Raw genomic sequence first — 12,379 nt, 5'->3', positions numbered from 1 at the left:
AGGAGGTCGGCCAGGAGAGGATGCGCCTCGTAAAGTGCAACCACCATCAACTGAAGCTGCGGGGTCGCGGCGCCGCCGCCTCCGATGCCCATCCACTGAACGCGATGGCCGCCCTCGCGCCAGAAGATGAGGGACAACACGTCGAGGTCCCAAAGAATGGGGCCTAGTGTGGATAGGAAGTCGATGCCGAGGATGAAGTTGTAGCAACCCAGGTCGGCATGCTGACGCAATCGATGGAGAAGGGCTCGTCGCCGATGAGGACGGGAACCTGCCGCGCCACGCCCTGACAAGCAAGGTGGTCCCCGCTAGTGACGGTGACGCTGAACTTCTCCGCGCCCGCCGGCTGGAGGGCGAGGCGGTGCATGACGTCCCTGGATAGGAAGTTGTGCGTCAAGCCCGTGTCCACGAGTGCGGTGAGACGCTGCCCGTGGATCGTCACCGGAAGTAGCATCGTCTTCGTCGTCTTGATGCCCGCCATGGCATGAAGGGAGACGACGAAGGCAGTCACATCGACCGGCCCGTAGGTCGTGACGCCGGCCTCGGAGAGTGTGGTGGCATCGAGCTCCGCGGTGAGAGCCACCACCACCCCCGCCGGCTACGCCCTTCGCGCCGCCGCCGCCGCCGCCACCGCCCCCACCGGCTGCGCCGTTTGCACCACCACCACCGCCCACTGTCGTGCCCCAGGGACTCCCGATCACCCATATCAGGTTCCCGTCGTCGCCGTCCCAACTGCCTACATGGATTGACACGCCGACCTATACAACGGCGCCGCCACAGCCAACGGTGCTGCAGCCACCCGCCACAACCGTTGGGGGGTTCGGCGGGTTTACTGCCCCATACGTCGGGAGCTCCATGGTGCCGCAGTACTCTCCTCCCGCCATGATGGGCCGCCACGAGGGCGCTTACACGGCCTCGCCGCACGTGCAGCAGCCGCCTCGCTTCACTAACTGGAGTTCGCCACCTACGATGGCCGGCGAGGCCCAAGAAGCCGCAAAGAGCCCACGGTGACTACGGGGTCGGCCACACAGTGACGGCGGTGACCTTGTCCACGTCCATCGCGACACCTTCCGCCGAGATGACGTTCCCCAGGTATGCTATGAAAGTCGTGCCGAACGAGCACTTCGAGCGCTTGAGGTGGAGACGATGCGCTCGAAGCTCGTTGAAGATGATGGCACGGTGCTGCAGGTGCTCCGCCCAGGATGAACTGTAGATAAGAATGTCATCAAAGAAAACAAGCACAAAGCAGCCTAAGTATGGGCTGAGCATGTCGTTCATCGGGGCCTGGAAGGTCCTCGGCGCGTTGGAGAGGCCGAACGACATCACCTGGAACTCGAAGTGGCCATGGTGAGTACAGAACGCCGTCTTCTCGATGTCATTCGGGTGCATGTGCACCTGATGATAGCCCGAACGCAGGTCGAGCTTGGTGAAGAAGCGCGCTCCATGTAGCTCGTCCAAGAGCTCATCCACGACGGGGATGGGGAACTTGTCCTTGGACGTCATGGCATTGAGGGTGCGGTAGTCGATGCAGAAGCGCCATGTGCCCTCGTCCTTGTGCACAAGGAGCACCGGGGCGGAGAACGACAATGTCGAAATCCGGATGATGCCCTGCGCGAGCTTGACCGCCACTTGGCACTCGAGCTCGTCCTTCTGCAGCTGCGGGTACCGGTATGGGCGCACGGCGACATGCATCGTGTCCGGCAGCAGGTGGATGCGGTGGTCACAGGGCCGCATGGGAGGGAGGCCATGTGGCTCGTCAAAGATGTCACTGTGCTGCTGCAGGAGGTCGGCCAGGAGAGGATGCGCCTCGTCATGTGCGGCCGCCATCAACTGAAGCTGCGGGGTCGTGGTGCCGGCGCCGGCGCCGCCAATGCCCGTCCACTGAACGCGATGGCTGCCCTTGCGCCAGAAGATGATGGACAACACGTCGAGGTCCCAAAGAATGAGGCCTAATGTGGACAGGAAGTCAATGCCGAGGATGAAGTCGTAGCAGCCCAGGTCGATGCCAACGCAGTTGATGGAGAAGGGCTCGTCGCCGATGAGGACGACAACCTGCCGTGCTACGCCCTGACAAGCAAGGCGGTCCCCGTTGGCGACGGTGACGCTGAACTTCTCCGCGCCCGCTGACTGGAGGGCGAGGCGGCGCATGGCGTCCCTGGATAGGAAGTTGTGCGTTGAGCCTGTGTCCACGAGTGCGGTGAGACGCTCCCCGTGGATCGTCACCGGAAGCAGCATCGTCTTCACCGTCTTGATATGATGCCCGCCATGGCATGAAGGGAGACGACGAAGGTGGTCGCATCGACCGGCCGGCCTGTAGGTCGTGACGCCGGCCTCAGAGAGTGTGGTGGCGTCGAGCTCCGCGGTGAGGGCCTCCACCTTCGCGTCATCGACGGTCTCCAAGTAGAACAGGTGGGCGCACGTATGACCCAGAGCGTACAACTCACCGCAGTTGAAGCACATGCCCTTGCGGCGCCGCTCGAGCTGCTCGGCTGACGTCAAGCGCCGGAAGGTACGTGTTGGCGCGGAGGAGGCCGTAGCGACGGCCGGCAGGGCGGGGCGCGTCGGGGTGGCGGTCGCCGGTGCGGGGCGGGTCAAGGGGTGCGCGCCGCGGCCCGGGAACACCTTCTGCATGGCGTTGGCACGCTGCTCGTACCCGCGCGCGTAGTACATGGCGGTCTGCAGGTCCTAGGGGCCGCGCATCTTGACGTCGACGCAGATGTGGTCAGGGACGACACCGACGAAGAGCTCGGCGCACTGGCGAGCCGTGACGCCAGGCGCATGGAAAGCCAATGTCTGGAAGCGGTCGGCGAAGTCCTACACCGAGGTGGTGAAGGGGATGCGACCGAGCTCGGCCAGGCGGCTCCCACTTATGGGGGGCGAACCGGAGGAGGCACAGGTCGCGAAAGCGCTCCCACGGAGGCATCCCGCCCTCGTCCTACTCGATCCACGTCTCCGTGGCGGCACGGAGGTGGTAGGAGGCGATCCACGTGCGGTCGGACGCCATGGTTCGCTGCCCCCTGATGGCGTGTAACTCACACGTTCGTTGGGAACCCCAAGAGGAAGGTATGATGCGCACAGCAGCAAGTTTTCCCTCAGAAAGAAACCAAGGTTTATCGAACCATGAGGAGCCAACAAGCACGTTGAAGGTTGATGGCGGCGGGATGTAGTGCGGCGCAACACCAGGGATTCCGGCGCCAACGTGGAACCTGCACAACACAACCAAAGTACTTTGCCCCAACGAAACAGTGAGGTTGTCAATCTCACCGGCTTGCTGTAACAAAGGATTAACCGTATTGTGTGGAAGATGATTGTTTGCAGAAAACAGTAGAACAAGTATTGCAGTAGATTGTATTTCAGTAAAGAGAATGTGACCGGGGTCCACAGTTCACTAGAGGTGTCTCTCCCATAAGATAAACAGCATGTTGGGTGAACAAATTACAGTTGGGCAATTGACAAATAAAGAGAGCATGACCATGCACATACATATCATGATGAGTATAGTGAGATTTAATTGGGCATTACGACAAAATACATAGACCGCCATCCAACTGCATCTATGCCTAAAAAGTCCACCTTCAGGTTATCATCCGAACCCCCTCCAGTATTAAGTTGCAAAGCAACAGACAATTGCATTAAGTATGGTGCGTAATGTAATCAACAACTACATCCTTAGACATAGCATCAATGTTTTATCCCTAGTGGCAACAGCACAACACAACCTTAGAACTTTCTGTCACTGTCCCAGGTGTCAATGCAGGCATGAACCCACTATCGAGCATAAATACTCCCTCTTGGAGTTACAAGCATCTACTTGGCCAGAGCATCTACTAGTAACGGAGAGCATGCAAGATCATAAACAACACATAGATATAACTTTGATAATCAACATAACAAGTATTCTCTATTCATCGGATCCCAACAAACGCAACATATAGAATTACAGATAGATGATCTTGATCATGTTAGGCAGCTCACAAGATCCAACAATGATAGCACAATGGGGAGAAGACAACCATCTAGCTACCGCTATGGACCCATAGTCCAGGGGTAGACTACTCACACATCACACCGGAGGCGACCATGGCGGCGTAGAGTCCTCCGGGAGATGATTCCCCTCTCCGGCAGGGTGCCGGAGGCGATCTCCTGGATCCCCCGAGATGGGATCGGCGTTGGCGGCGTCTCTGGAAGGTTTTCCGTATCGTGGCTCTCGGTACTGGGGGTTTTGTCACGGAGGCTTTAAGTAGGCGGAAGGGCAAGTCAGGAGGGGGCACAGGGGCCCCACACCATAGGCCGGCGCGGCCAAGGGGTGGGCCGCGCCGCCCTAGGGTTTGGCCACTCCGTGGCCCCTCTTCGTTTCGTCTTCGGACTTCTGGAAGCTTCGTGGAAAAATAGGCCCCTGGGCTTTGATTTCGTCCAATTCCGAGAATATTTCCTTACTAGGATTTCTGAAACCAAAAACAGCAGAAAACAGCAACTGGCACTTCGGCATCTTGTTAATAGGTTAGTTCCAGAAAATGCACGAATATGACATAAAGTGTGCATAAAACATGTAGATAACATCAATAATGTGGCATGGAACATAAGAAATTATCGATACGTTGGAGACGTATCACCCCCTGAAAAACTGGTCGCACTGATTGAGCCAGTTCAGGGGGTCGACGGTGCCATCGTAGGTGGCGAACTCCAGCTTGGTGAAGCGAGGCGGCTGCTGCACGTGCGGCGAGGCCATGTAAGCGCCCTCATGGCGACCCATCGTGGCGGGAGGAGAGTACTGCAACACCATGGAGCTCCCGACGTATGGGGCTGTATACCCGCCGAATCCCCCGACGGTGGTGGCGGGCAGCTGCATCACCGTTGGCTGTGGTGGTGTCGTCGTATAGGTCGGCATGTTGATCCACATCGGCAGCGGGGACGGCGACGATGGGTACCTGATCTGGGTGATCGGGAGTCCCTGGGGCGCTACGGTGGGCGGTGGTGGTGGCGCGAAGGGCGTAGTCGGCGGGGGCAGTGGTGACGGTGGCGCGAAGGGCGCAGCCGGCGGGGGTGGTGGTGGCGCGTAGGGAGCCTGGAGGAAGGTCCGTAGGTTCGAGACCGCTAGGGTGAGGTCGCGGATTGCCGACGATATATCCACCGGAGAGAGGACGGGGGCCGCGTCGGCCGCCAGGGCCGCTGTGCCCGAGGCGGGCAGACCCGAGGTGGCCGGCGGCGGCGGCTGGAACAGCAGAAGCGGCTGCTGCGAGGTGGCGGTGGCCGCGTCGGTGGAGTAGGTGGCGGTGGTGGGGAGGCCTGAAGAAGTCATTGAACCAGAGCAATCTGATACCAAATTGGTAGAAACTATGGTTCTACCAGGTCTCGGGCGTAGATTATAGGGATGGAAGTGAGGACGGTGAGGCTAGAGGCGCAGACGCCGACGGCTGGGCGCCGTCGCTGCGAGAGAGAGAGGAGGCGCCGGCTAGGGCAGGGTGCGGCTAGGGTTTGGGTGCCCGGTCTCCTGAGGGAGACGACAACAGTGTATGTTTATTGTCTGATTATAATCGAAGGGGTACATGTGTTTATATAGGAGGACAACTCCTCTAAACCCTAGATAACTTGGCTAAGCCCCTAATTCGGCCCACTATTGGGCCTCTTCCGTGCATACTGGAGCCCGACCATAGCAAATCACCCTTTATTATTTTCGAGAATGTTTGGTAGAACTCCGTAGAAAAACCGTCGGGTCCGGGAGCCTTATTTTTCTCCACTTGCATAATGGCATCGCGAACCTCCTCCTCCGTGAAGTTGGATATTAGAATGCTATTCTCTTGCTCAGAGAGCTGAGGTATATCATATGTCGCGTTTTCAATTAAAGAGAAATGATTAGGAGCTACTGCTCCAACAAACTCTTATAGTATTCTGTGATGTATAACTTTAGGTTCTTCTGACCAACTATGGTACCCTTATCTTGCTCAAGTTGAAAAATTATTTTTCTCCTATGTTTACCATTGGCAATAAGGTGAAAATATTGTGTGTTACTATACACTTTGGCACGTTGAGCCCATTTGGCTTCCTCTTCACGCCTAAGTTTAGCAACTATATTCATTGCCTCTTTCATAGACTCTCTTACGGCTACTGAGAGAGGAGATGATTCAGCTTTCAAATCCAATGATTCGATTACACTAAGAAGGTATTCCTTTTCTTTTTGGGATTTGTATTTTCGTGTCCTCGGGTCCTTAGTTGTACTCAGTTTTCCCCAGCTCAGTTTTTTCTCAGTTTTTCCCAAGCCCTTGTCTGAAACCCTCACAAGGAGCTCGGACGGGAGGAATCCCGTTCAGTTGACCGTTCCGTGCTGACGAGTGGGGCCGCGTTGTGTGGGGCCGTGTCGTGTGGGGCTGGTAGAAAGGGACCGCGTGGGACAGGACGAGACCGTGTTTGGTCATACGAGCGGAGCGGGGGCCATAGCGTGTGGGGCCGTAGCGTGTGAAGCCGTGTGGGTCCGGGACGTGGGCACGAGTAGTTTCTGTCTCTTTCGCCCAGATTTTCAGTTTTCAATACATTCTTGATTGCCCAAATTGGTAGCAAATCTAGAGAAGCTTCTCGTTCTGTTTTTTAACGCCATTCATTTCTTTATGCCTTCGTTTTTACCCAATCAGGTAGGAAATCCAGGGCACAAATCCATAGAAAATATATGATAAGCTGCATACAACAGCCAACATAGCATAGATATATTCACGACAGATCCAATAGTACTACCGATAGATCCAACATAAGCTACATTTACATGAATTTAAGCTGCTCTACAGAAAGAGCAGTCACATACAGAGAGTGCAGTAGGCACGTTCAACGCCTCCAGGTAGCGACCGTGACTCGCTTGGAGGCTGCACATGTGAATCCCAAGTGCTTTGTGTTGGGCCATGAACGCATGCACATTCACGGTCGTTCCAACTCTAGCGCCGTATCTACCAATGGATTCAGCATGGTTCACCAGGCAGTTGAAGTCGGTGGCGCGGAGCTTCCTGTTGCAGAAGGGGCACCTGTAAACGTCTCGAGCAAAGTGGTCATCGTAATGGCCGGAATGCAGCCTCCTGAGGATGTGACGAGTCTTGGCATGGAAAGACTCGTCATCACTGTCGACGTCGCTGCTCTGCACCTGTCACGTAGTGACATGGGCATACCCTTCGGGTACCCATTATTAGTATACCTGGCTCGGCCCAATATGGAGAAGACCCAATATGGAGAAGGCCCAACAAGGCAACCCGAAGAAGTAGTCGACTAGGACTCTTGTTGCATATATAAAGCTAGCCAGGGCACCCGAAATAAGGAGGTCAACATATAGACAATAGATAGACAACATAGCTCCGCCTACGGCGGCACCCTGTAAACACATCTATGATCATATACTGGATTGCTAGCAGCACGTAGGGATCCTCCACCGAGGGACCCGAAGCTGGGTACGTTGTATGCCTAATCTCGACCCCGGAATCTCCATCGTCACTCTCTCCCGAAACCCAAGTCTACAATACGTAGGCATTGCCGAGGTATTCCCTCGTCAATTGGCGCCGTCCGTGGGGATCGCGGCGACTGGATTTTGTCATCTGGGCGGGATCCATAAAGTTCACCATCAACATCACTAGCGAAATTGAAGACGAGAAAAGAAGCAGATCGAAGCATCATCACGTGGTTCCCCATGCTATGAAGTACGCCCGGTCAAAATCGACCAAAATTTTGACAAGCCGCAACCGTGTTTGTACCCTGCTCAAGATCAATGGGCACGTCATCGACCACATAATCTGGCGGATAGCTGGATTATTTCTCACGCACGGAGGATATCAGGCGTGCAAAGCTATTTCTGTGCTTCATCCGTAACCTAACCTACAGAGAGATTGTTTCTTCACGATGGCAGTTTCCAGCTTGTTTCCGTCAAGAAAAAAAAAAGCCAATTGCTGCTTACCGCCACAACTTTACGTGGTAAAAAAAAAAAGGAAAAAAAAAGATGAATCGACTCCTTACGAGGCTACTATACCTTGTATGTACGTACATATTTTGGCAAAAGAAAAAGAGATTACTCTGAGGCAGCAGTACACCAGCGAGCGCGGACGCCGATGACTTCCATTATGGACAACAACCTACGTCACCAATCGATTCCAGAGGAGCGCGGACACCGTCGTCGACTACGAAAACTACAACTACATCCACCTCATCGATTGCTACTTTTTTACATGGATCAAGCAAAACAAGTTCATCAGCGGCGAACGCTCCGATAAAAATATTAGGTGCTATACTTTCAATTAATTACTACTTGCAAATTTTATTTGGCCGGATATTCTCGGCGCATACTTTTATTTGCGCGCGAATTTGCGCACTATAATATTACTACAGATTGGAACAAAGTTTCGACTACTATACTAGGTCGACTGCGTCCTCCATCGCGCACCCGCCATGTGCTCGGGGCTCGCCTGTCGAAGACCCGATAGCGCACACTCGCCACGCACGGGGCTCGCTCGTCGAGGATCCATCTTCATCGACTCGTCTTCTGGCCGCGCAATTATTTCGACTGCGTCATCTTCATCGACCACGCCGGTAAGGCGCCGCGCGACTACATCAACCATGCCGGCCAGGCGTTGCGCGACTATATCGACTACTCCCAGCCAGACGCCGCGCGCTTACATCGACTGTGTCCGTTGCACGACTTGCTGCAGCGACGACTCCTTCGGACCCGATAAAAAAGCTAAGTGTTCTTCCTCAAATAGTCAATTATTATTCATTTTCGCCACACTCGAATATTCGGGGGTTGCATCATTACATTATTACAGCAAATTCACCCAAACACTGGGGGCTGCGCTATTACTTCATTATCACAAATATATTCGGTTACTTGGTGGATCTCTTTTCTTCGGCTCTGGATATATTTTCTCCGGCTCAGTGGAATTATTTTCTTCGGCTCAGTGGAATTATTTTCTTCGACTTAGTGGATTTATCTTCTTCGGAACAGTGGATTTATCTTTTTCGGCTTGCTGGATTGTTTCTCTTCGGGTTATTATTGGTTCACTCTTATACAATATTACCCGATGCGTTTCCGGGACAATGGATTCATCTTCTATGGTTATTACTATAACTATTTTCTTAAGATCAATGGATTCATCTTCTATGATATCAACGGATTCATCTTCTATGATTATTACTGATTCTTCGGGCCAATGGATTCATCCTCTATGATATCGATGGATTTATCTTCAATATATGCTCTATATTTAATGGCGTAATCTTCAATATGGATTCATCTCAAATACTTCATCTGGGATTCATCTTCGTATATTATTGTCTATGGCTTCATCCTAAATGGTTTCACCAAATATGACGCCGCGACTCAATCAACTTATTTCGACGTCACGCCTAACGCTCGGGGGCTCGACAACGATTTCGCCTCGGGTCACGACTGCGACACAACAATCATGACATCACCCCAGCAGTGCTCGGGGGCTCGGCTATCTCTTCATCAACAATTTGGTGGTATCCACTTTCGTTAATTCGGTGATTTCTACTTTGGCTCGACTTTTTCGCCGCACTCGAAGACCTCATCGCACATCGACTTCGTCATGTCCAAAAAGCTAAGTGTTCTTTTTATTTTGCACAAAGTTGATTATCGTTTACTTTCGCCGCACCCGACGCTCGGGGGCTGCGCGGCATATATTCACTTTACATATCATTGAATCCGAGCATCTGACACCGCATGCGAAAAAGAGAGTCAAGGAAAAGATAGAAAATGTTTGTTTATTTGTGCAGGAGATAGCAAATTTCAAAGTATATAAGAGAGAACCCGAAGAAATTGTCTACAGGGAGAACTCGACGAAATTGTCTTCAAGAAAGAACAGGACCCGACGAATTTTTCCTGAAGGAGGAACCCGAAGAATTATCCTCAAGGAGGACCCGAAGAAATTTTCCTGAGGGAGGAACTTGAAGAAATTATCATCAAGAAAAAAAAGAGAAAAAAAAGAGGATGGATAAATCTTCGGGTCCATTGACTCGTCATTTGTTCTGAGCAAGAGCGTCGGCGATGTGCCTGGCGACAATATAGAAGAGCCCAATATATTCGTCTGTCTCATCACGCCCGAGAAAAATATAGAAGAACCCGCAAAATGGGTCATTGCATCAGCCGAACAAGGCACTCGACAATATATTCTCAGAACGCCAAAGTTGCGAACAATTTCTGAATGCCGCAAAACTTTGCGAAGGTAAGACCCCAGATCCGTTCTGTGTGGCGTAGCGCCGTCTCTGACGTCGGTTTGCTACTTTTATCCGTATCAACAGATACGAAGAAAAATCCTAACGGACGCGTTAGGTACCCGATAAAATATGTCTGGGACTCGACAAAATGGTAAGACCTTAAGCGGCACCTGTCGAGTTAACACTAGTATCCCGAGATCATGTCCAGGAACGTGATCTTGAAGTAGGTTTTTGCGGATTTCCACTAGAGCAGTTAACTAGCACCTGATCCGTCAGATGAACTAGCCCCAATTACCGTTATCCCTGTACAATATAGATATGGATGTCAAATAAAAATAGCAACGGCCTGGAGTCGATAAAAAGAGGGGCTGCGCCAAGTTGTTTATCGAGTAGTACAACTCGAGCCTATGCCTAGGTGCAAGCACCTGCTCATAGGCTCGGGGGCTACTCTTATCGAGAGTATTGTTCACCCTCCCGATAAGAAAGAGGAAAAATTGTGGAGTCAATTACAAGCAAGTTGAGCCTACACCCAAGTGCAAACACTTGGTTGTAGCCTCGGGGGCTACTCCCATCGGGAGCGCTGGTCGCACACCCGATAGAAAAATAACTTCGACAGCATCTACGACAATCAAGCTTTGTAGACTCAACTCGATTCTACGATTCGAGTGGAGCCTACTCCCATCGGGATCCCATGGATTTCATCAAGTCCTCCAGAAATATAGATAAGTTCTTCATCGAGTAGTACAACTTGAGTCTATGCCCAAGTGCAAGCACTTGCCCATAGACTCGGGGGCTACTCCCATCGGGAGCACTGCCACGCACCCGATAATTTCAAGAATCGTCGACATCATCTACGCTACACATGATCTGCGACATGGACCTCGCCTTGTATTTTCTTCGACTCCGGAGATGGTTGTGCTTGGAGTTTCTACGCAAGTCTTCGACTTCCCTATAAACTCGGGGGCTACTGACATGGGCATACCCTTCGGGTACCCATTATTAGTATACCTGGCTCGGCCCAATATGGAGAAGACCCAATATGGAGAAGGCCCAACAAGGCAACCCGAACAAGTAGTCGACTAGGACTCTTGTTGCATATATAAAGCTAGCCAGGGCACCCGAAATAAGGAGGTCAACATATAGACAATAGATAGACAACATAGCTCCTCCTACGGCGGCACCCTGTAAACACATCTATGATCATATACTGGATTGCTAGCAGCACGTAGGGATCCTCCACCGAGGGGACCCGAAGCTGGGTATGCCTAATCTCGACCCCGGAATCTCCATCGTCGCTCTCTCCCGAAACCCAAGTCTACAATACGTAGGCATTGCCGAGGTATTCCCTCGTCACGTAGCACCAAAGATCGTGCAAAAAACACAAAGTTAGTTGCAACGATGATGGAACAGAGAGTGAACAAAAGATCATGCATGATAATATGGGCACGAAAAAAAGAGGTAGCCACAGTTACATTGTACACACTTATATCCAGGATTTGAGTCAGTGAACCAAAGATCATGCACAACAAATTTGTACACACCAATTGTTCACTGACCAAACCCTAAATCAATTTGTGCCCAAATATTCATCATCATCGGCACAAATTAACTGGATGGGATTGATTACTCACATAAGTTAACCGAATCTTAAACAAAAGAAAATCACAAACACTAATAACGCAAGATCTAGAACTTGGAACAGACGAACTCTAATAACACAAGATCTAACACAAAAGGATTGAACTAGGAACAGATGAACCCTAATAACGCAAGATCTAACACAAAAGGATTAAACTAGGAACAGACGAACCCTAATAACGATAGATCTAACGAAAACGTATTGAAATGGGATAAGAACAAGGGAACAAAGGGTTACCTCCGGCTCGTCGTCAACGATGTTCGTGTCGTAGGGTTCTCTGGCGCGACATACGACACTGGTTCGTACGGGTCCCAAGCGACGGGGGCCTAGACGGGTGCGGCGTCCGATGCGCCGGCGGCTGATGCGCCGGCGGCTAAGTTGGAAGCAGCGACAGGGGCGTGGACGGGGGCGGCGGCCGATGCGCCGGCGACTATGTTGGAAGCAGCGACGGGGGCCTGGACGGGGGCGGCGGCTGATGCGCCGACGGCTACGTCGGAAGCGCCGACAATGGGCATCTCATTCTTCTCCATCGCCGACGGTTTTCTT

At 52.4% G+C, this 12,379-nt stretch overlaps 1 protein-coding gene across 1 annotated transcript; it reads right to left on the bottom strand.

Annotated features, from left to right (window-relative positions):
• Window positions 1–1,008: 1,008 nt before the first annotated feature.
• Window positions 1,009–2,667, bottom strand: LOC139833349 (uncharacterized). The gene is made up of 2 exons (XM_071823602.1): window positions 1,176–2,667; window positions 1,009–1,094 (listed from the first exon to the last, which is right to left on the bottom strand). The coding sequence occupies exons 1-2, from the start codon at window positions 2,665–2,667 to the stop codon at window positions 1,009–1,011; spliced, it is 1,578 nt and encodes a 525-aa protein (XP_071679703.1).
• Between the last annotated feature and the right edge of the window lie 9,712 nt (window positions 2,668–12,379).

This window comes from Lolium perenne, chromosome 1, assembly GCF_019359855.2.
Source record: "Lolium perenne isolate Kyuss_39 chromosome 1, Kyuss_2.0, whole genome shotgun sequence".
In the NCBI taxonomy this organism is placed as follows: domain Eukaryota; kingdom Viridiplantae; phylum Streptophyta; class Magnoliopsida; order Poales; family Poaceae; genus Lolium; species Lolium perenne.
This window is presented reverse-complemented; position numbering and strand designations above follow the sequence as displayed.